The sequence below is a fragment of the Castor canadensis genome, chromosome 5 (genome assembly GCF_047511655.1).
Source record: "Castor canadensis chromosome 5, mCasCan1.hap1v2, whole genome shotgun sequence".
In the NCBI taxonomy this organism is placed as follows: Eukaryota; Metazoa; Chordata; class Mammalia; order Rodentia; family Castoridae; genus Castor; species Castor canadensis.
The window spans coordinates 116,121,111-116,142,301 of record NC_133390.1 but is presented as its reverse complement, the minus strand read 5'-3'; the positions used below and the strand labels follow the sequence as shown (position 1 = coordinate 116,142,301).

Here is a 21,191-nt window from a genome sequence, read left to right as displayed (position 1 = left end):
TTTGATCTAACCTTTTCTCTAGTACCTGGTCCCCTTTTCCTATTGGCCTCAGTTGCTTTTAAGGTATCTGCTTTAGTTTCTCTGCGTTAAGGGCAACAAATGCTAGCTAGTTTTTTAGGTGTCTTACCTATCCTCACCCCTCCCTTGTGTGCTCTCGCTTTTATCATGTGCTCATAGTCCAATCCCCTTGTTGTGTTTGCCCTTGATCTAATGTCCACATATGAGGGAGAACATACGATTTTTGGTTTTTTGAGCCAGGCTAACCTCACTCAGAATGATGTTCTCCAATTCCATCCATTTACCAGCGAATGATAACATTTCTTTCTTCTTCATGGCTGTATATGCAGTATTTTTAAAACTGTTGTGGAACTTCACTTTTATTCCCCATAATCATTTGTAGGTAATGTTCGTTGCAGGTTACTTATTCAGCTATTTGGGGACCTGCCCTAAAAATCCAGTGGAAGTGCCTGGGGGGTGAGGATAGAGCACAGAGGAGGAGACAGACTCAGATAACCTGATGGTATACTGCTTTTCTGCATCAAGAGATTTTTTTTTTCCCACCCTTCCTGCTTATGCTGCTGTAGTCTGCATACAGTGGAGATGTATTCTGACTCATAGACAATTGTGTTTCTCCTCACTGCATCCTCAAGTTAGAGGGAGCTGATGGCTGTGTGCAATTGTAGCAGCTTGTCATGGGGTGTGGAGGAGGGGAGTGTTTTCCTCACAGGGACAGAGCCAGTGCTAGTGAGCACATTTTGTTCAAGTACAAAGTTGATCTGTCTGAAGAAGACAGTGGTGAGCAATGATGAAGCCTTTCGCCTTATCTTTTCTTCCTGCTCTGTCATTGTCCTTTATGTGAAGCAGTAGCATTTAATAGCTGGACTTGAAGCAGGATTTGTGAGGACAGAAAATGACAACATGTTTTCATTTAGGGATCCTGCATGTTTTCAAAGAAGTGCTGGTGAAATATTGGGGAAAAGTCAGGATCTTTGATATTTGGTAAAGCTAATGCTGTGTCTAAATGGTGGAAGAACACTGTAAGGTAATTTATGCATATTAATGCCAGCCAAAACTGTAGACGTCTGTCATAGTGTACAAAAATATTTAAGCAGTAATTATATGCATAAGATATGCTATCACTTCTAGTAGATTTGGATTGAAGATTTACAATGGAAATATTGACGTAAGTTATTGTAAACGTAATATTATACTTTGAAATTTTTCATGACTTAAATAATAAATGTGTCAGTTTAAACATGTACAAATAAGGCTTACCCTATTACTACAGATAGGGTATTCGTAGGCGTAGGTAGGATCTGCCAGGTACAAATAGGGTGAATACGACATATAAACACGAAGTGATAGTGTTGTTGCTCTCAAGCTGACTTACCAAAATGTGAGGTCAGTGAGTGGAATACTTCGATGATACCACTTGTCTCTAATGCTCAATTTTTGTTGTTGTTGTTGTTTACTCTTTACTGTTAATCCCCTGAAGTGGTGAGGCATTAATGACAGACAAGCACATCTACTTTTTTCCATTTTACTTTGGAAATTTTATGTGGATTAATGTTCTCCAAAATTAGATGCTTACATTGTGAAATATCTTTTCCTTTACAGAACTCAAAGTGGTTGAAGCCTCTGTCTGGTTCTGACCTGGTCTGGTTACATTCATTTGTGTTTCTAGGTGGGTAGCCAGTGCTCAGGAAACAGTCATGCCTGAGGTATGGGTGTCCATATCCATGCAGTGGTCAGGAGCATTACCTCTGCCTGGGGTCCATTATGTGTTCTTAGGCAATTCAGTTATACTGTCTGCATTTCAGAAACTGTAAAATGACAGTGATGTTGAGAGGATTAAGTGATTAACATCCATAAAGTGCTTAAAACAGTGCTGGAACATAGGAAGCATTATGTAGGCTTTATTACAATGAAAATACACCTTTGCCTTTTCATATCCATGGGGAATTTTTGTTTTGTAAATGCACAGGGAGCACTGGTCTGTAAAGAACTGCCTGAACAAATCTTCTGAGAGGTTGTTAGGAGAAAATTAAATGCATTTGACTTAAAAAGCTTACTTCCAAGTATGATATGTTTGATACATTGTAAGAACCTTTGCAATGTCACTACTCAGCACAACAATAAAGTATATAAAAAAAAAGTTTACTTCCTTTTTACCATCAGGATAGCCCTAGAAATGTAAGCCACCAAATACACTATAATATGCTAAATTGGGTATTAGTTGGAAAACTTTTTTTCTCAACTGAAAAACATGTGTTACAAATAGGCCAGTAAATTTTATTATTTAAATATTAGGGCTTTTAATTATTAGTCAAGACTAAAGAGTGTCTGATTTGCAAATCATAAAACTTTGAAAGTATTTCTGCTACAGACAGTTTAGGAATCAGTTGCTGTACTGAAAAAAATGGAGCAACTCAAAAATAATAGAAACAGTGCTGTGGCATTTCCAGTTTTATGATGCCATAAAAAAAGCAGCCAACAAATGTTGGACTGTTTAATGATACTGGCACCTACCAAATGTCACTGGACCTTCACAAGGTCAGGGGACTCTGATTTGGCCCAGGGATGCCAGCGGGATCCATCTTTAGTGCCCAAGAAGATTGGAAGAAGGGCAGAAGCTAGGTCCAGTTAAGCTCTTCTAGCATTACCCTCAGTGTCATTTGTCTACTTTTAGTTTTGGGGATTCTATGGAATAGAGGGGAGACGATGGGTGTAAGAAAACAGTGAGACTGTTCCTTCCAGAGTCCCATCACAAGCCTCTACATAGAAGATCTTTTCGGGTTGTTGCTGAGGAGGTTAGGATTTCTTCAGATGACTGTCAGCTGAAATTGTGTGCTGACATAACTACTGCCATCACAATCTGTGTATATGTGGTCTCTCACAGACTAAATCTGCAGCAGAAAGAAGCAGTATTTTTGCCACAAGAATGTGTGTGTGATTTACTGCCTTTTTTACTCTCTCCCCCTCCTCAGTGGCAGCTCCCCCAGCTCCCACGCATTACATAATACTTACGTAGAGGTGTAGAGTTTCAGTTACGACATTTCCAGGGTGATTAATGGGAGTTGTGAAATTAAAGCTCTAAGTTCGCTGGGAAAAAAAGGTCACAGTATCCCTGTGTTTGAGTTAGAGTGCCTTGAGATCATGTCAGCAGTGAGGATATTTTGGGGTGTTATAAATGGCACTGTTGGTTTTAATATCTAAAACTCTTTGCCATCAAACCTTAGAAATGTTCTACAAAATAGTGCATTGCATTCTGGAAAGGGCTCTTTTAATAACTAGAAAATCCAACCTGTAATCTCCTCTTTGAGATCAGATTAGATACTGATGGAAAAGAGTTTAGTGTGTAATAAATGAGACTGGTTACACTCTTTTACATTCTTTCAGACCATGATAGATGACTAGATGACAATAGGCTCATTTAAAAACTCAATAGGCCATATGAGAGTTGTGTGAGTGTATGTGTGTGTGTGTGTGAGAGAGAGAGAATGTAGTATCAGTAATTAAGCCACAGTGTGTGTCTATATAGGTGTAAATGTGTGTGTATGAATAGGAACTTTTTATGGGACCTGGAAAGGGAAAAATCTAAATTAGCTTTATGTTGTATTTTATTTGGGCATCTGTGGATGTTTGGAAATAACTGTGGTGAACTAATTGTAAGAAATTGGGACTACTTCCGTGAAAATACATTCATAAATTTCTGCCTCTTTTTCTTTCTCAGTTGGAGTAGAAAATTTTCTCAGCACTGGAGGTTGAATTGAGCTCCAAACATGTGCATTATGTTGATTGGATAGAGAAATCACAATTTACATCTAGAAACTAAAGCTTTAAGTACTGATTAGGATAACTGTATTTACTTCATGTTAACCTTAGAATAGTAGTAGTGATCACTTGTCTGGCAAAAAAGAGGTGAATTGATTCTTTGTTTTATTTTCTTTGGTGATGCTATAAGCGTTTGTTCTTGGTGTCCCCTGAAAGATAAAACAGAAGTTGTACTTGCATTAATGAACAATCTCTTGCATTTTCAGATGTTAAATCTATGGAATAAATACAAGGCTGCTATGCTATTAAAAGTAGGAAATCCTGTAATAAAAATCTCACTTATTTAAGGAGATTAAAGAGTTGAGAATATTTGGGACTAGAAATGAATAGAAAAATTTTTGTTAATATTTAAGCATTTTATGTTTATTATATATTATGCCATACCGTTGAAGTATGATATACAGTGTTTACTTCTTAACAGTATGCATGCCACATACTCACTGTGTGACATAGTATGCCATTTGTAAAAGAAAACAGTGGCATCAGAACAGTGAAATCTCCATGGAAATTTTTTAAGAAAAAAAGAGAATGCTTTAGCAATTTTCTCCAAATTATAGTTTGGTGTCCTCTTAGGCCTTATTCTGTAGCACTCTAAAAGTTCTTAGATATTTTTCTAAATAAAACATGAAATATAAAATTTAAGCCATATTGTCCTAGGTTTCTTGAATTTGCAACACAAGAACATGTACCTTTTGTTCTTAGAAGTAAGGGTGCACATGGGGTGAATTCATGCATAGCTGTGTACGTGAGCATATCTGTGCATCTCCTTGAGTTAATTAGCAGCATTGTACCGTAGGTCTACCAGAATTCTGATTGGTAATCAGAAATCTTTTACCTTTTGGGTTCTCTGCCAATATAAATTACCTTTGTAAATATCAAACTTGTAGTTATACCATAAAGACTTTCTGTAGGGAAATACAAGCTAAAAAAACTTACTTTTCCTTATAGAACAATAGTTAAAGCCTGGTGTGATGGTGCATGCTTGTAATCCTAGCTCTCCTGAGGCAGAGATAGGAGGATCACAAGTTCCAGGCCAGCTTGGGCTACATAGCAAGACCCTGTCGCCAAAAAAAAAAAAAAAAAAAAAAAAAAAAAATCCAGAACTCACTCTGCCAGTTATCAAGTAAAGAAGCTATTGATAGGATTTCAAAATCCAGCTCTTTACACTTTAATATGCCATAATCTTTGTTTTCATTGTAAATGCAGGAAAAGCAAACAAAAACTGAAACTCAGCCCACTCCATGTGTTCATTCACTAGAAGTTTCCAAAAGTTGCAGCTATTAGAAGTTGATAAAATTGAAGAGTGAATGGCCAACCACCTACTCCTTTTCATTCAGGTTTTGTAGTACAAATCTATTATCTTATATTGGAGGAAATTTCCAGAATAAAAGATCCTAGCATTTAAAAGTGTGAAAATATTTAAAGCTACATACAGATAATTTAAGATTGTCAGCTATTTTTTAAGGATTAAAGCATATATTTATTAACTAATGTTTCAATACAATTGATATAATGGAGTCATTCCCGATTAAAAAGTAGTTAGATTGATGTTTTCTTAGAGGAATTATTTTCACAGGATTTCAGAGATAGAAAAAACATTAGAAAATGTACTTTGTAACTGTTTTGAATTTACACAATACAGATATATTTAGCTTCAAGTTCTTGTGGTGGTGCTCAAAAATGTTAAGGGTTCTTCAGTGCTGGGAATCAAACTCGGGAGCTAGGCACATGCTGTACACTGAGCTGTAACCCCAGCCCAAAACACTGGTTTTCTTAATTATTTTCCTTTCAAAAGGAAGCTGAAACATTTATAATAACTGACTTTGAATTCACTTTTTAGATATAAAAATATATTTAAGCTTACACAATATAAACTGCATTCAGAGCCCTACATATCCACTGAAAAGACTGGCTGAATGATACTGTATTTGTAAAATGTCAGTGTGACCTAAGAAATACTCTGAAGGAAGAAGTTGTATCAAGAATGAAAGTCTTAAGAAAAAAAAAAAAAAAAAAGAATGAAAGTCTTATTTTGTGATATCTGAGACCCAGAACTGTCCAGCTCTAACACTCCACACCTGGGTGTTAAGATAGTATTTTCCTTTAAAACAAGATTGTCAGTTATTTTTTATTTTGTGAATTTCTGTTATGAATTAAATGTGTGTCTGCAAAATTGGTATGTAGGAACTCTAACCCCTAGATTATATTTGGAGATGGGGCCTGTAAAGAAATAACTAAGATTAAATGAGGTCATAATGATGGAGCCCTGATCTGATAGGGTTGGTGCCCTTCTTTACTAGAACAGACACCAGAAAGCATGTGCACACACTCTCTGCCCCCCTCTCTTTTTCTTCACACACTGAAGGAAGGATATGGGAGGACATAATGCAAGAGTATCCATAAAGAAAGTTCTAATCAAAACCGAATTCTTCCTCCTTCTTTGAGACAGGGTTTCACTGTGCAACCCAGGGTAACCTTGAACTTGCTGTAGAGCCCAGGCTGGCCTTGAACTCAATATCTTCCTGCCTCAGCCTCCAGAGTGTTAGTATCATAGATGTGTATCATAATGCCTGGCTTAATTTGGCAGAATCTGGGTCTTAGAATTTCTAGCCTCTAAAACTGTGAGAAAATTAGTTTCTAATGGTTTAAATAACCCAGTCTATGGTGTTTTATTACAGTAATATAGCTCCCATTAAATTCCATTAGCGATAAAGCAATGGTTGGCTGTCAACTAGGAGTGATTCCAACAGCTCCCACGGCCTGCCCACAACCGGGAGTGGGAATGCTGTGGGCGTCAAGGGCTTAGAGGCCGGGGTGCTGCTGACATCCTGCACAGCACAGGACATCGTCCGTAACAGAAGCATGGATGGCCCAAATGCCAGTAGTGCTGAATGTCTTCTCAGGATATGTGTGCTAATTTAAGCTGACACAAGTCCTTTACGGGAATAAACGAGTTGTAAGGAAATACACATTTTAGAACCACAGTGTACTCTTTGTTAGATGCATTGATTTATTTCCAGTAACACTTGCAAAAGCCAGTAAGCTGATCCCAGAGTTGACTGAACTCATATCCATCTAAACGAACACAAAGTGCATTGTTGTCGATATGAGTGTTTGGATGTTTGTATATGGGTAAAATATCTTTTATGTGTGTGTGCGTGTATTGGGGTTGAACTGAGGATCTTGTGCTTGCTAGGCAGGAGTTTTACCACATGAACCACTCTGCCAGAGCTTTTTCTTTTTGTTATTTTCTAATAGGGTCTCACTTTTATACCTAGCTCACCTGGACCCTGATCCTCCTATTTGTGCTTCCTGCATAGCTGGGATGACAGGGGTGCACCACCACACTGAGCTTTTATTGCTTGGATGAGGTCTCATGAACTTTTTGCCTGGGCTGGCCTTGGGCACTGATCTTCTTATCTCTCCCTCCAACTAGGATTACAGGTGTGAGCTAGCATGCTCCGCTTAATTTTTTTCTTGAAGTAAATCACCTTATGTATATCCACCACTGTGTATGATAACTGAACAATAAATACTACATATGTTAACAGGATGTTATTATGTATAATGCATTGTGGAATAGCAGTAGAATCAGTATCTTAAATGGTATGGGAGAGCGTTAAGAAAACACTTTTGAAAGTGAGGAATAACACAGATTGATGGCTGATGTTGTTATTAATTATTTTTATCAAAATTTGTATCAGCTGGAAAAAGAGTAGTTAAGGATTTTCAATAGGAAGCTACCACATTCCCTAGCCATAGTTTTTGGTTAAAATCTGAGTAATGAATATCTCCAGAAACTCTTTCACAAACATTTGTGTATCTCATCTGTCCCAAAGGAAATCTTGGCTTTGTTTTAATAATTGAAATCAGTGGTTCTAGTCTGAACAGCCTTACTGAAAATCTAATATTGCCAAAGAAAGCTGAAAAAAAACCCTATAAGCTGGTACCCTTATAATTTTTTTGAATTACCAGCATGACATACCTTTGACAGCATAGCAGCAAGTCTCTTTAGAGTCTGGCTTCATAAATCACAAGTTTCCCTTTATTTTAGTTGGAGGAAGTAAATTAAAAATAAAAAATTAGTTTTTTGGGGTTTCAGGTACAATTTTGATGGTTTTATTCAATTCACCCAACTTCTAAATATGTTTTATTTAAAATCATTAGCTAGTTCTTAAACATTAAAATAGCTAGGAAATAGCTTTTTCGGATCTCTAAATGTCCATTTTGTTTCATCCTTACTCTAGCTTGCTGTTCATTGACTAAATTTCCTATATTCTATAATTTATATCTGATACAGCTCATAAATGAAGTTTTTATGTAAATGTACCATACATGTACATATAGGCAATTATTTTAAAATATACTTTATTGAAAATGAACCAGACATTTGATTTGAAGATCAGTTGGTCTAAATGTGTATCACCCCTTGAAATAGCCACAAAATTTGTTGCAATTTGAAAGGTCAATGGGAAAAATCCTTAAATTCTCAGTTGAACAGCTTTTAACTTCAAAAACTGAGGACTTCATCTTCTCATCAGTGTTAATTGGTTTCATACAGCCTTTCATAGCTAGAAGGGGAAACTGTTACCTTTTTTAGGCAGGTTACTTTTATTTTAGAGGTACAGAAAATATTAGAAAGCAAATGAATTATCTGGACATGGTGGCTCACAGCTACAATCCCAGCTATTTGGGAAGCATAGATCAGGAAGAATCATGGTTGGAGGCCAGTCCAGGCAAAAAATTAGGAACACCCCATCTCAACAAACAAGCCAGTCATTGGGGTGTATATCTGTGATCCCAGCTATACAGAGGGTGTAGGCAGGAGGATCATGGTCTGAAGACAGCCCTACAACAAAAATGTGAGACCTAAACTGAGAAATATCTAAAGCAAGGAAAGGTCTGGGTGCAGTACTCAAGAAATGAGTACCTGCCTGGTAAAAGTTTGAGACTCTGAGTTCAACCTCAATATAACTAACTAAATAAATTGAAACAAGTGAACTTAGCATGGACCAGTATTTTATTTTGCTTCTTTTGTCTTAAGATGTATAGTATTTGTAATGCATGATACCTTTGCCATAGTGTTGAGCTAATCCTATCAAAGTTTTCTTGAATGGAGTCTAAGGAGTATTGAATATAGATTTTATAGAGTGGTCTGCTTGTCAACTGGACAGCTCTGAAAGCAAGATCTCAGCAGGCAGCAAATGCAGGGGTCAGAGGACAGTGGTGTAAGCAGTGAGGTAGAGTGGTATTTTTCCTTGGTGATGTGGCAAACACAGAATGAGGGGTAAGCAGCAGGCCTCTGTCACACTATTGAGGGTGACATGCCTTGTCTCTGGGTTTTGCTATGTCAGTTTTTGACCAATGCTTTTGCTCCACTTCATATATCACAATGATAGAGATGCTCTTGTTATTGCCCTGCAGAATAAATATGGCCACACAGAGAATTTTACTAACTTCCATGGGCCACACAGCTAATGAGTAACAAAGTTGCTATTTGAACCAAACTTTGTATAACTGTGGCAATAGGTACAACTTGTATGCCCAAAAAAACTGAGTAAAAACATCCCTTTATGGTTTTTTTTGTATTAATCCTAGCAGCCCAATTAAGGATAAATTTCTAGATGAGTTGAAGTAGTAGCTTCTATATAAAAAATCCAGCTATGTGAGGTCTAGGTACTGACTGAATTTGTTTTCTGGCTTTTGGAATATAATTTCATTGTACAAATTTCAGGATGCCAAATACAGTAAATGTGCACACAAATTTCCTTTCTTCCCTGGTCACACTTGCAGCCGTCTGTTACCTTGTCTTCTTTTATTGTGGCAAGCTTTATCATATATTTAAATTGTTGGCCTATGAATAAAGGCATCATGAGGTCAGTATAACTTGGTATTAAATTCAGTTATTATTCTGTTATCTTCATTGTAACCAGAATAGAGTTAGAATAAATATCCATCTGTTCATTTCTGCCCAGGCTTACTGAGGTGTGGTGCTGGGAACTCGGAGATAGTTGAAGCTGGTGAAGTACAATGTCATAGTTACCTTTTCTCAAAGGGAAGTCTGCTGCTGCTAGATTTCTTCAGGATGCTTATTTGAACTTATTCTTCACTTTTTGACTTGTGAAATCACAATTACTCACCAGTAGAGTCAACACTAAACAAGTTTTGAACTTCCTAAGGAGCAAAATTTATCTCATATCACTTGGAAAATTTAGTCTGTTTTTTCTGCATGCCATGTTCATGCAGATGCATGTGCCTTTGCACAGATGTTTTTCTGCTATGCCACAGTCTCCTGAAATGCTGATTAAAATGCAAATCCATGGACAGCAGACCTATGGCTACAGACCCTGGAGGAGAGGCTTGGTAGTCTGTGTGCTTTTCCACAAAATGAGCTGATTCTTGGGAACACAGCTTTTTGAGAGTGAGGGCCCAATTTGGTGAAATCAGGCTGGGCATAGAAATATAAGATAAGAAATGTGGCAGAATGGCACTTTTTTCCTGAGTAGATGGTAGTAAATTCAGAAAACTCTATTAAACCCTTCAAGATGCACTGACACAGAATAAATAGTAAATACATAAGCTCCCTTTCTTTTTTTTTTTTGTTTGATCCAAGTGAATTGACACTAACTGAATCCTCTAGCTGTATACATCCCTGCTTATCTGCATTTAAATAAATCCAGTTTTAGGAAGAAACAGGATGTGGAGATATTGAGAACCAGAATTTCTCTTAAGAGCCACGTAGTCCTTTATACTGAAGTGACAGGCTTTCTCTAGGAAACTTCCATTAGATAGCCCTGAACTCAGCTCATGTGTCATTACTGACTTACTTATTTTGGCCAGCCATACTTTGTGATTTATGTTGTTATTCTGAATTGTTTTTGTTTTGTACTGAGATGTCTTTAAGCTAATAATGTTCCTGTGATCTTGACATATGTCAAGCATGGTGATTTTATATGGAATATATAGATATATATAATGTTGATGGAATTGTGTGCTTATATTAATAGCCATAATTAATTGATATTTTAGATATTTCCTTCATGTCAGTGTTTTTTTCCCTTTGGTTTGATATGCAATTTAGATTGTCATAGGAGTGATGCAGGTTTTTTGTTTTCCTTTTTTTTGGTGGTGCTGGGGTTTGAACTCAGGGTTCGCGCTTGCTAGGTATGTGCTCTACGACTTGATCCATGCTACCAGCCCATGATGTAGGTTTTACAGCAGTGTTGAACTAGACAAAGCCTGAGACTTAAAGAAGTTAATGTTCTGTGCCATCTGCGCAGGCAGCTGATGAGGGAGAGAGGTATGCATCTATCTTAGGTCTTGAGACCCATAAGATCCTGCTCCCAACCACCTTTCCTGCCTCCTGTTTTCAAGTATTACACAAAACTTTTCAAAACAACAGGCAATCTCCTATGATATTAGGCCAGGGTACAGACTTATTCCTAAAAATATTAACATAAAAGAGCCAAAATAGAGCATTCAAAGTAGAATTGTGACAGATTTTATCACAAACATAATCATCAGTTTTCTGAGTCAGTTTATAGTACAAAGACAAATTAAGCTAAATTGGTTTTTCTGTTAAAAAACAAAAAGAAAGCTAAGGAAGGTGAGTTGTTGACAGTCTTTCTTCTACCCTTGCAAATTGTTCTGATTAGGTTTAATAATGAAAGGCATTGTTAATGAGTTCTGTTACTGTCAATATGATTTGAAATAATACAAGTAGAGTCTTTTACTCAATATTGCATATGCCAGACTTTAAGATATGTGCATTGATGAAAAGAATCATTCCACAAGGAAGGTATATTCAAATTTTTTACCTTACACCAATTAATTTTTTTTCTTCATTTTACATTGTTAATTACTGAGAGGGTACATATGTCCATTTCTGATTATTTTTTAATTTTTTTGGGTGGTAGAGAGTAGATTTACCTTTGAAAGGTTAAAGGCTCCATATTTACCAGTATTTCATTGTACTTACAATCTCTGTATACAGTGGGAACACATGGGAGTTTTCATTTCAGCCTCCTGAGTGAATGGGTTTACAGAACTTAGTAGCAATTTTAATTTTATCTGTTATAAGGTACTTGAAAAGGTGTTTTACTAAAGATACAATGTGCCTTGAGTCTTGAAACTCATTTCTTAAGATCTCAATACATGTAAAAACAGGCGATAAAACTTTCTGAGTCTTTTGAATTCATTGAAGTTAACCAGGAAAATATTGTGTAGGAGCCTAACATTCTTTATTTAATATTCAGTGTTTTTAACCCTGAAAATAGAAATATTAATGCTAAGATTGCTAAAGTAAGTACTTTAATCTTTTAAATGTTTTCAAATGTTTTCTCCTTCATTTTGATAACGCATTCATATGAGTATATTACTTATTCTAAATGTCTGAGAAAATGAAGAATACTCTGAAAAGCCTGTGATAGATTTGATAGATTTAAGTGGATGATTTGTATTACAATTTTATATCCTTTTTAAAGATGATATTTGCTGCTTTTGTCTGTTTAGGGTCGTTGCTCCAGGGAGAACTGCAAATATCTTCATCCACCCCCGCACTTAAAAACGCAGTTGGAGATCAATGGGCGCAATAACCTGATCCAGCAGAAGAATATGGCCATGCTGGCCCAGCAAATGCAGCTGGCCAGCGCCATGGTGCCCGGTGCCCCATTGCAGCCCGTGGTGAGTCTCTTCTCACTGCATTTGTAACCCCAGCTGCTCAGTGGCAGGGCCGTGGTAATGACTGTACTGGGCCAGTGAACATAGCTAACAGTGCCAGCTGTCTTTCTCTTTCTAGAATAAAATAATGATCAGTCAAACCACGGAATAATTTTACACTGTGAAGTGACTTACCTCTAGCTAAACCATTCTGGCAAATTTGCATTATCACATTTCTTTCCCTAAAATTCTCTTCAAAATAAATCCTGTCACTTGCCATTCTTAACATGGTTTTTGTTAAAATGATTGTCAAACTAATTAGTGTAGTTAATATGCATTTTAGGCTACCTTTAAAGTTAATATTAACTTTTTAAAACCGGCATATATGGTCTTTAATTTTGAGAACATTTCTCCCTTTCCTCCCTCCTTAAAGAGGGAGGAAATCTCGCAAAGGAGATTTTGTGAAATTTTGAAATTATTTTATAGTCACAAATGCCGAGCAGCTTCTGGTAATGGTTAATCAGTACTTACAATGAAGTCTTAGAAGTCTCATTGGAGGAGAACTATCCAGAAGGTAGAAGCTCCACAGGCTTTTACAGAAAGCTACATCTGATAAGCTCTGACAGGGTACAGATGTGTAATGTTTACCTCACAGTGTGCGGGGTAACTCTTGCTTATGAATACACATTGAATTTTTATGTCCATGTGATAAATGACTTTAACAATATTCTTTTTATCATAATTAATATTAGTTTGAAAAAGTTGTTTTATTTTGTGATGTAGTAATTGTATATTCAAATTTAAATACATGATAAATGTTGCAGTGATCAGAATATATCTGTGAATAATTTGCCACTAACTTTTATGCAACATTGTGCAGTTACGGGAATATGAAGATCCACATTTTTCCTGTATGCTAATTGAACATGTATGCTAATTTTTTTCCTCATATATTTTAACAACTGAACTCAATGCAATTATTATTTTCTCTTAGAACTTTATGCAACAGTCATTCCAAAAAAGAGGGGGGGATTGCATTTCGAGGTGGGAGGGAGCACCATGTTACATCGGCAGTGATACCAATTATCAATACTGTACAGTTGAGGTGAGAGAATATTACAATTAATTCTATGTCTGCTTTAACCTGAACTTTTATTTTATTCCATTATTGGGGGCTCAGTTAAAAATGTTACTCTTAAAATTTATTTTTATGGCTTCCACTAACTTTTACATGTCTGTTGGGATAGCATAAAGTTTCCCATTTGGTTAAAAAACTTTAGTAACAGTCATTCTTTCTAACAGAAAATAGAGCTCCAAAAGTCTCTTGCACTTGGCCCTCACATACAGTTTCAAAGACCTGGGGTAGCTACTACCTTAGTTCATATAAACTCTCTCCTTGATGTGAGCTACTTTGTTCCACTTACACATTTAAAGCATACTTACTGCTAGGCTGTGCCCTCTCTGTAACCCAGAGCAATTGTGGATCAATAAGTGTGGTTCTGGGATTGAAGAGAATAGTACTGGTCATGGCGTTGAGTTAGTGTGTGTGAAGCCTCAGCCCATCTCCTGACCTCATCCTCAAGTGTGACTCTCAAGGCTGTTCCAGGGTTGTCATATGCACAGCTCTGGGACAAACTATAAATGAATGATATTCATGCTCTTTGAAATGCTCTAACAAATGTCTTATTTATACACTCACTAAATCACAGATTTCTGAAACCAACAGAGCACTAGCTCTATTTTCTGATGCTTTTAAAAGAAAATTGTTTAGACAAAGTTATTATTATTATTATTATTATTTTAGTTTTTAGCACATTGAGGCTTTATGTTAATTTTTGGAGATATGACTAGTAGAATTACCTTTCTGCTAAAGGGATTCTGAGATCATAGTCTAAAAATATACTCTATTCAGAGTGACATTGTTATAATAAGTATAGATATAATTTTACCTACTCAATTTTAAAGCATTTGGGATTGTAGAGAAGGCTTTATCCAGGAGATTTGCCTTCAAAACCCACCTGAGACTTTCTGATCCTTTTTGTAGTCAGCCCTGTTTTGATGAGGATAATGACATGGAGATTCAGAAATAAATGGGATGGTCATAAGCAGCTGCTCACTGGGACTTTTAATGTGGACCTCCAATTGGGGATTATAACAGAGCTAGAAGCAGCCAGGTGACTGACTAACAGGGAAAGAGACTGTCCATTAGGACAGATGGGGGTGTTTGAAGACAGGGTCCTAGCTTGATTCCCAGCCAGGTAATAGCAGTGTCAAAGCAGAGCCATAACAATAGGAGTATCAGGAGTTCACAAACAGGCTTGTCATGGTTCTCTAGAACCAAATAGTTTCTTACCTAATCCTATTAGGAAGAATGGGGAGGGGTAGTAGGTGGGGTGGCAAAATCTAAGAAAATTTAAAAGCATCCAGAATTATGCCTATTATGTGGAAATCTATGATTGCTTGATGAATGAACAAATGAAGGATTGAGTTTCCCAAACACCAGAAAAACAGGCAGAGGTTCATAGTTTGCCTCCCCAAAGACCATAGGAGTCATAAATAGCAACCAGAGCACAAGCCCAGTTATAGAGACTGCAATACAGAATGAGGCATAGCAATAGATACATACTCGCTGGCCATTTCAAAGGCAGTCAGTGAGAGTACTGTTGGCACCAAGAAATATTTATTACACCATCCCAATTTGGGTTCTCAGTTCCTCACAAATTGTAAGACATTGGGTCAATAAATTTAAGATCAGAACATGACACTGGACTAACTTGGTTAATGAGGAATTTAAATGCCAGTTTCTTGCTTTCATAGTCTTTGTTTGCCAGGCAGTACACCAAGCCAATATATAATGCTTTCAGGAAATTTACTGTACTCAGCACTTTTGTATATTAGATTCTCTCACTATCCTATGAAATAGTAACCCTATTTCAAGTTTAGAGACAAAGGCTCAGAGGTTCACATAGGTTAATTTGCTCAGGTTACACAGCTGGTGGTTAGCAAAGCCAAGATTTTAACCCAACCTGTCCAGGTTCTAGTATTCATGCTGTGGAAACATATATTGGAGACAGACTACCTTGTAACTCTGGGTCTTTGGATGGCTCTCACCGTCTTCAACATGGATTGAAATTTTTAAAATATCTATAAGGTCCTAACAGTTTTATAATCATAATTATTCCCATTTCATAAGATGAGAAAAAGTAACTGAAAATAAGTAATTGAATTTATTTGCATGTCTACTTCCTAAAAATTGATGTTACAGAATTATTAGCATTGGGTCTACTGTCATTTATAAACTTCGAATAAAATGTAAAAAGATTATGTTTGTCTGTTTATCATATGATCTTTGAAGATATTGATGAGTAGAGCATTTATTTCCTAAATTTAAACAAAAAAGTTCTGGATTCCCTTTGTGTGACTTTATTGTTGTTATTACTGTCATTACTTTGCTACATACTGGTCAAGGTATTCTAATGAGAAATTAGCACACAATTTAACCAACCATAAACTGCATCAAAGGGCTTACCTGGAGGCACCTGCTATAAGTCTTCATTCCCCAGGAAGGTGTACATTAGAAATTCTGTTCATTTCAGGCACTCTACCTTGCCCTCAAAGAGGTCTGCATATGCAGAGGTTATGAAAACTAGACGATGAACTCTGGAGTTCCTTTAACGATGGGCTCAGCTGCCTTTTCTTGGATTCCAAAGGTTGGCAGTGGCTGTCCATAATTTCTTATAGCAGCTGTCCTTCAGGGACTCATGCCTGGCCACCTTGAAACACATGACTGGTTCAGAAATCCCTATGCATTTCATGAATTTAAAATGCACAGCATAGAGATTTGAAGTTATTGAATTCAGGTAGTCTCAGGAGCTTTCTTACTGCTTTTATCACCTCAGCTTTGCTGTCCTGTCATCATTTGTCAAACTTCCAGGAGCACTTAGAATTCCCCAATTGTTTTTTAGTGTTTTACTTTCTAGATTATCCTCCTTGTGGTGGAGGTGAGGCCACTTCATCCCGGTGCATTTCTGGCAAAAGTGTTTCCTCATCAGTCACTCTGAGTTGTCATGCAGCCATCCTGCTGTTCTTACTGCCCCTTTCAATTGAGGAGGCTGTAAACCTTCAAGCAGCCTGAGAACAGGTCTGAGTTTATAAGAACTGAGCCATGTTTGGCTGACACCTGTCTACTGGTAGACCTAAAAGTGAGCCATCTTTATTTAAATGTTTGCTGTTTTAGGAAGGCTGGATTGAAGGGTAAAGTATAACTAGAATAAAACAAGCACTTTTTTGATTTGTCCATTCACAAGTTAACCTAGGAGGAGAGTTTGTAACCACAACCTTATATTTTTCCAGTCACATGCTACCTTCTTAGAAAAAAAGAATTTTTACCTGAATTTTTTGATAATTCCCATTAGCTTTTGGTCCTCCTTATACTCAAAAATAATTGTGGGCTAAGACTAGTTATAGCTCTGAATTGCTTGTGGGTACCCAGAAACAGTTTCATACCCCTAGAATGTGTGCTATAAATATTTTTTAAAAGCCTTTATTTTTTACTGCTTGCAAGTTTGATCTACACATACACACACACACACACACACACACACACACACACGAAATCCAGAAAAATCTCACTTTAAAAATTTCTCTTCCATAAACCTCAAGTGATACTGATTATATGCAATTCATTATATATGTTTTTATAAAGAATTTAAGATTTGCAAATGTTTATAAAACAAAGCTGTTCCATGGTGTTTTAAAATAAATAATCCACCTGATATTTGTAGCATTACAGCATAATAACTACATTAGTGTAACTTAGAAAGTTTAATACAAAAATTGCAAAGCAAAAAAATTAAATTTCAAATAGCTATGGTAAAGGATAGTATTAAATTTGGGAGTAAAGAGGGAAATATAATTGTCTCTTTTTAACATTCATATATCTAGAAAATATTCCATGCATTTGCTAGTTACTGTGCAAATCCATATGTGCTAGGCAACAATTGAAGAGGCCTTGCATAGAGGCCAGTTGTAGGTTGTGTCCAAAGCACAGGGCAACAGATTGCCCTCTGTGGTCTGTAGTCAAGTTACAGCAGAGGAGAGACACATGAAACAGGTGGCTGTGGGTAATGCTGCATCACACTGTGATGGGGAGTGGTTGCAGACCCACAAAGGAGAAGCCTCTGCATTCTTGGTGGTATGTGCAGAAGCTTTAAGAGGAAGAGTCCTGGTTCTTAAAGCAGAAGTAGAAATAAAACCAGTGTACTGGTCAGAGATAGCATTTAATGTGTAGGAAAACCCTTATTCACATTTCCTTAGAGATCTTACATAGAACCAGAGAGGAAAACCTACTTCTGTACAATGCCACCAGACACCTTTTCCTGGGTTCTGATGAGGAGGAGTGGCCAGGCACTCACAGGTTAAAAGTCCTCCAGGTGATTTGTGTGTGTGTGTATTTCGTTTTCCTTTTTTTAAATTATTGTTGTGTTGGGGGTACATTGTGAAATTTACAAAAGTTCTTACAATATATCACAGTTGAATTTATCCCCTCCATCATTCTCTGCAGGTGATTTTAAAAGTGAGAATTACTGTTTCAGAAAAACATTTGGAATTAGACTCACATGTGTACAACCTTAGGTCTCCATTCACTTCTTTGTGAGTGTTGCCACATAATCTTTATGAGCTTTTAACTTGCAAAATGGATATAATAATACCCCCCACAAAGCTGTAATTCATTTACTCATTCACTCATTCATTCCCTCAACAAATTTTCACTGAGGTCTATTGTGTGCCAGGCATTGTTCTGTGTTTTGGGAATTTAGCAAGGAACTAAATAGATCCCTTTCCCATTCATTCGTCCTTCCCCCAAAAAACAGAAAAGAAAGAAAAGAAAAATAATTGCCCAAGGATTTATGTTAGAGATTAAGTACAAGACCACAGGTAAAGCACTCAGTGCAATGCTGGGAGACAGCAAATAGGGAAGTACTAGTAATGATCATGTTTTTGTAGTTAACTAGGGTCATAAGGAAAAACTGAATAATATTTTCATTTATTACCCTAATGGAAGCAGAATGTCTCATTTAAAGCAAGCAAGTGATTAACCCATAAACAGATAAGAATTAGTAAATTTGTAATTTGTTTTTCTCTGCTGAGGAAGCTCACTGGGAAAAGGCAATCCTCAAACGCTTGTTCCTTCTGGGAACAAAGATACCTGTAGATTATTTTCACAAGGATGTAGGTCATTATCAAATATGCCAGTTGCATAGTTACACATTATCCGATGGGTACTTCAGAGAAAATAGGGTGCCACTTGATAATAGCAATCTGTGAGATTCCATGCCCTGCAGGATAGCTGAAGCCAACTGAAGAACTGGCTGGAGGTGGAGCAGTTCAAGTGCTCTCCTGATCTGATTAGGGTGATCTGGAAGGGCTAGCAGTAACCCACTTCCTCCAAGGTTGTCTTTGAAAAAGCAATGTTAGCTAGATGTCAGTGGCTCTCATCTATAAACCTAACTACTTGGGAGGCTGAGATCTGGAGGATCATGTTTCAAGGCCAGCCTGGGCAAATAGTTCACCAGACCCCCCCCCCATCTCCAAAATATCCAGAGCAAATGGGATTGGAGGGGTAGCTCAGGTGGTAAAGTGCAAAACCCTCAGTTCAAAACTCAGTTCCACCCAAAAAGAAAAGAAAATACAATATAACTAAAGTAATTTATATAGATTGAAACGAATTGAAGGAGTGTTAAAGTACTTTTTGGTTTTTGCACCTTTTGGTATCAAGTTTTAAAGTATAGTGCTTTTGTTACCAGATGTCTATATGGCCAGCAAATAGCTCTACTTAACCAGAGAGGGAACAATTTGAGATAATGCTTGCCAAATAGATGATGTTTCAGATTTTTTTTTAAGCTGCTGGCAGACTTTACTTGGGGACCAATACTCTAAAATGCTCCAGATTTGAATTTGCTCTGCTGAATTAAGTTAGAAATTCAATTTACATCATGACTCTATACATAAACAATTCAGAGAGAAGACTGTTGCCAGTTAATAGGGTCAATATTTTATATAATAAAAATATTATTTCACTTGTAATTTGCTACAGCTATATTATATGCATTTGTAGATTTTCAGTATATTTGAGGAGATTTAATGAAACTGAATTTTATTGGTCTTATTTTATTAAAATAAGAATGCTTTTTTTCCTTCTCGTTTGCAAATTGACCTTGCTTTTAAGTAATTATCATAGTTTGTGTACAGTGACATAAACATCTCAGTTTTCCGAAGTGAACCCCAGAATGTATTATCTGGAAAAGCAATGGGAGGTGAAAAAGAATGATAATAACTAGGTTCCATTCTCAAGTCTTTTATTTCTCTTTGCTAAATTTCTTACAGTTCTTTAATAGAAATTAGAGTGCTAGTTTGACTGGATTTTCATGTACTGTATCTGATAGTGTATAGCAGTACAAATTTGACCTGAATATTCTTGAATAAACATATATTCCCTGTACAGGTCAACCTGTGTCTCCTCTGCCATTGGACAGTGGAGCAGCATTAAATCAGCTGTGGTGCACAGAGATGACTTTGGGTCCAGTTTCCTGTTGCCTGGGGGCTGGGATGGTTTAGTGGTTGGAGGGAGGTTTCACGTTAGGTCCCTGCATCAGGCCAGAGCCATCTACCTGGCAGAGCAGCTGAAGATGGAATTCATATCGATATGTTTGAAGGGCTAATTAGTTTAACCTGAAAATATCAGTGTAATCTGTGGCACATTCTCTCTTTTTCACATTTATCTTAGTAAAAATGTGCAATGTTTGACCCAAAACACTTGGTGAGGCCAAGAGAGTTGTGAATCCTCTGGGACAGTTGTGAACCTTGGCACAATTTGCTTTTGGGGCTGGGTAAGTCTTTGTTGTGAGGGAGTTGTCCTGTGTGTTACAGGACACTTAGCAGTATCTCTGCTCATGAAGTGCAATACCACCACACCACTGTGACAGCCAAAAGTGTCTTCAGACATTGCTAACTGCCTCCTGAGAGGCATAATCACCCAGAGATTAGGACCACTGCTCTAGGAAGAAGGGAATATTCAAACTCCTTTTTATTCTCCCAATACAGGATGAGTCAGAGTCAGGCTGAAAAAAGGATATATTTTAATTTATTATATTTATTTTGTACTATGAGTCACTTTTGTATTATATACCTAATATGGCATAAAGCTTTACTACAAAGCTTTCTTGATTACGACCTATGCTTTGGCATCACCTAACTTCTTAATTCTGTCTGAGGAAAGAATTAGCTACATTCGAATCTAATCTCTTGTCGCTTTCATTCTAAAAACATTGTATGAGTGTATTTCTCACCACCAGATAAAGAAAATAAATTGTTAAGGCTCACACCTATAATCCTAGCTATTTATGAGGCAGACATCAGGAGGATTGCAGTTCAAGGCTAGCCCAGGCAAATAGTTCAGGAGACCCTACCTTGAAAATAACTCAACACAAAAAAGGTTTGGGCAGAGTGGCTCAAGTGGTAGAGCACCTGCCTAGTTAAGCATAAAGCTCTGACTTCAAACCTCAGTACCACACACACACACAAAAAAAAATTACCTTAAAGTACAGGATCAATTTTGTCATGAGTTTTTTGTTTTTCGCAGACAAACATTATTGTTACAGAAAGCATTAAACTTTAAGAATCGAAACACTGTTGAAAAT

General features: G+C 36.9%; 1 protein-coding gene across 28 annotated transcripts in view; it reads left to right on the top strand.

Annotated features, from left to right (window-relative positions):
* The window catches only part of Mbnl1 (muscleblind like splicing regulator 1), a 185,781-nt gene that overhangs the window by 135,809 nt on the left and 28,781 nt on the right, over window positions 1–21,191 (top strand). For 20 of the 28 annotated variants that reach the window (XM_074073976.1, XM_074073967.1, XM_074073954.1 and 17 more), the window contains 2 exons: window positions 12,346–12,516; window positions 13,487–13,597. In XM_074073976.1, the coding sequence (XP_073930077.1) occupies window positions 12,448–12,516; window positions 13,487–13,597 (180 nt within the window). In that variant the 5' untranslated portion in view covers window positions 12,346–12,447. Of the gene's footprint in view, window positions 1–235; window positions 1,043–1,617; window positions 1,685–12,345; window positions 12,517–13,486; window positions 13,598–21,191 lie in introns of those variants that run through there. The other 8 variants (XM_074073960.1, XM_020180039.2, XM_074073972.1 and 5 more) reach the window with 4 other exon arrangements.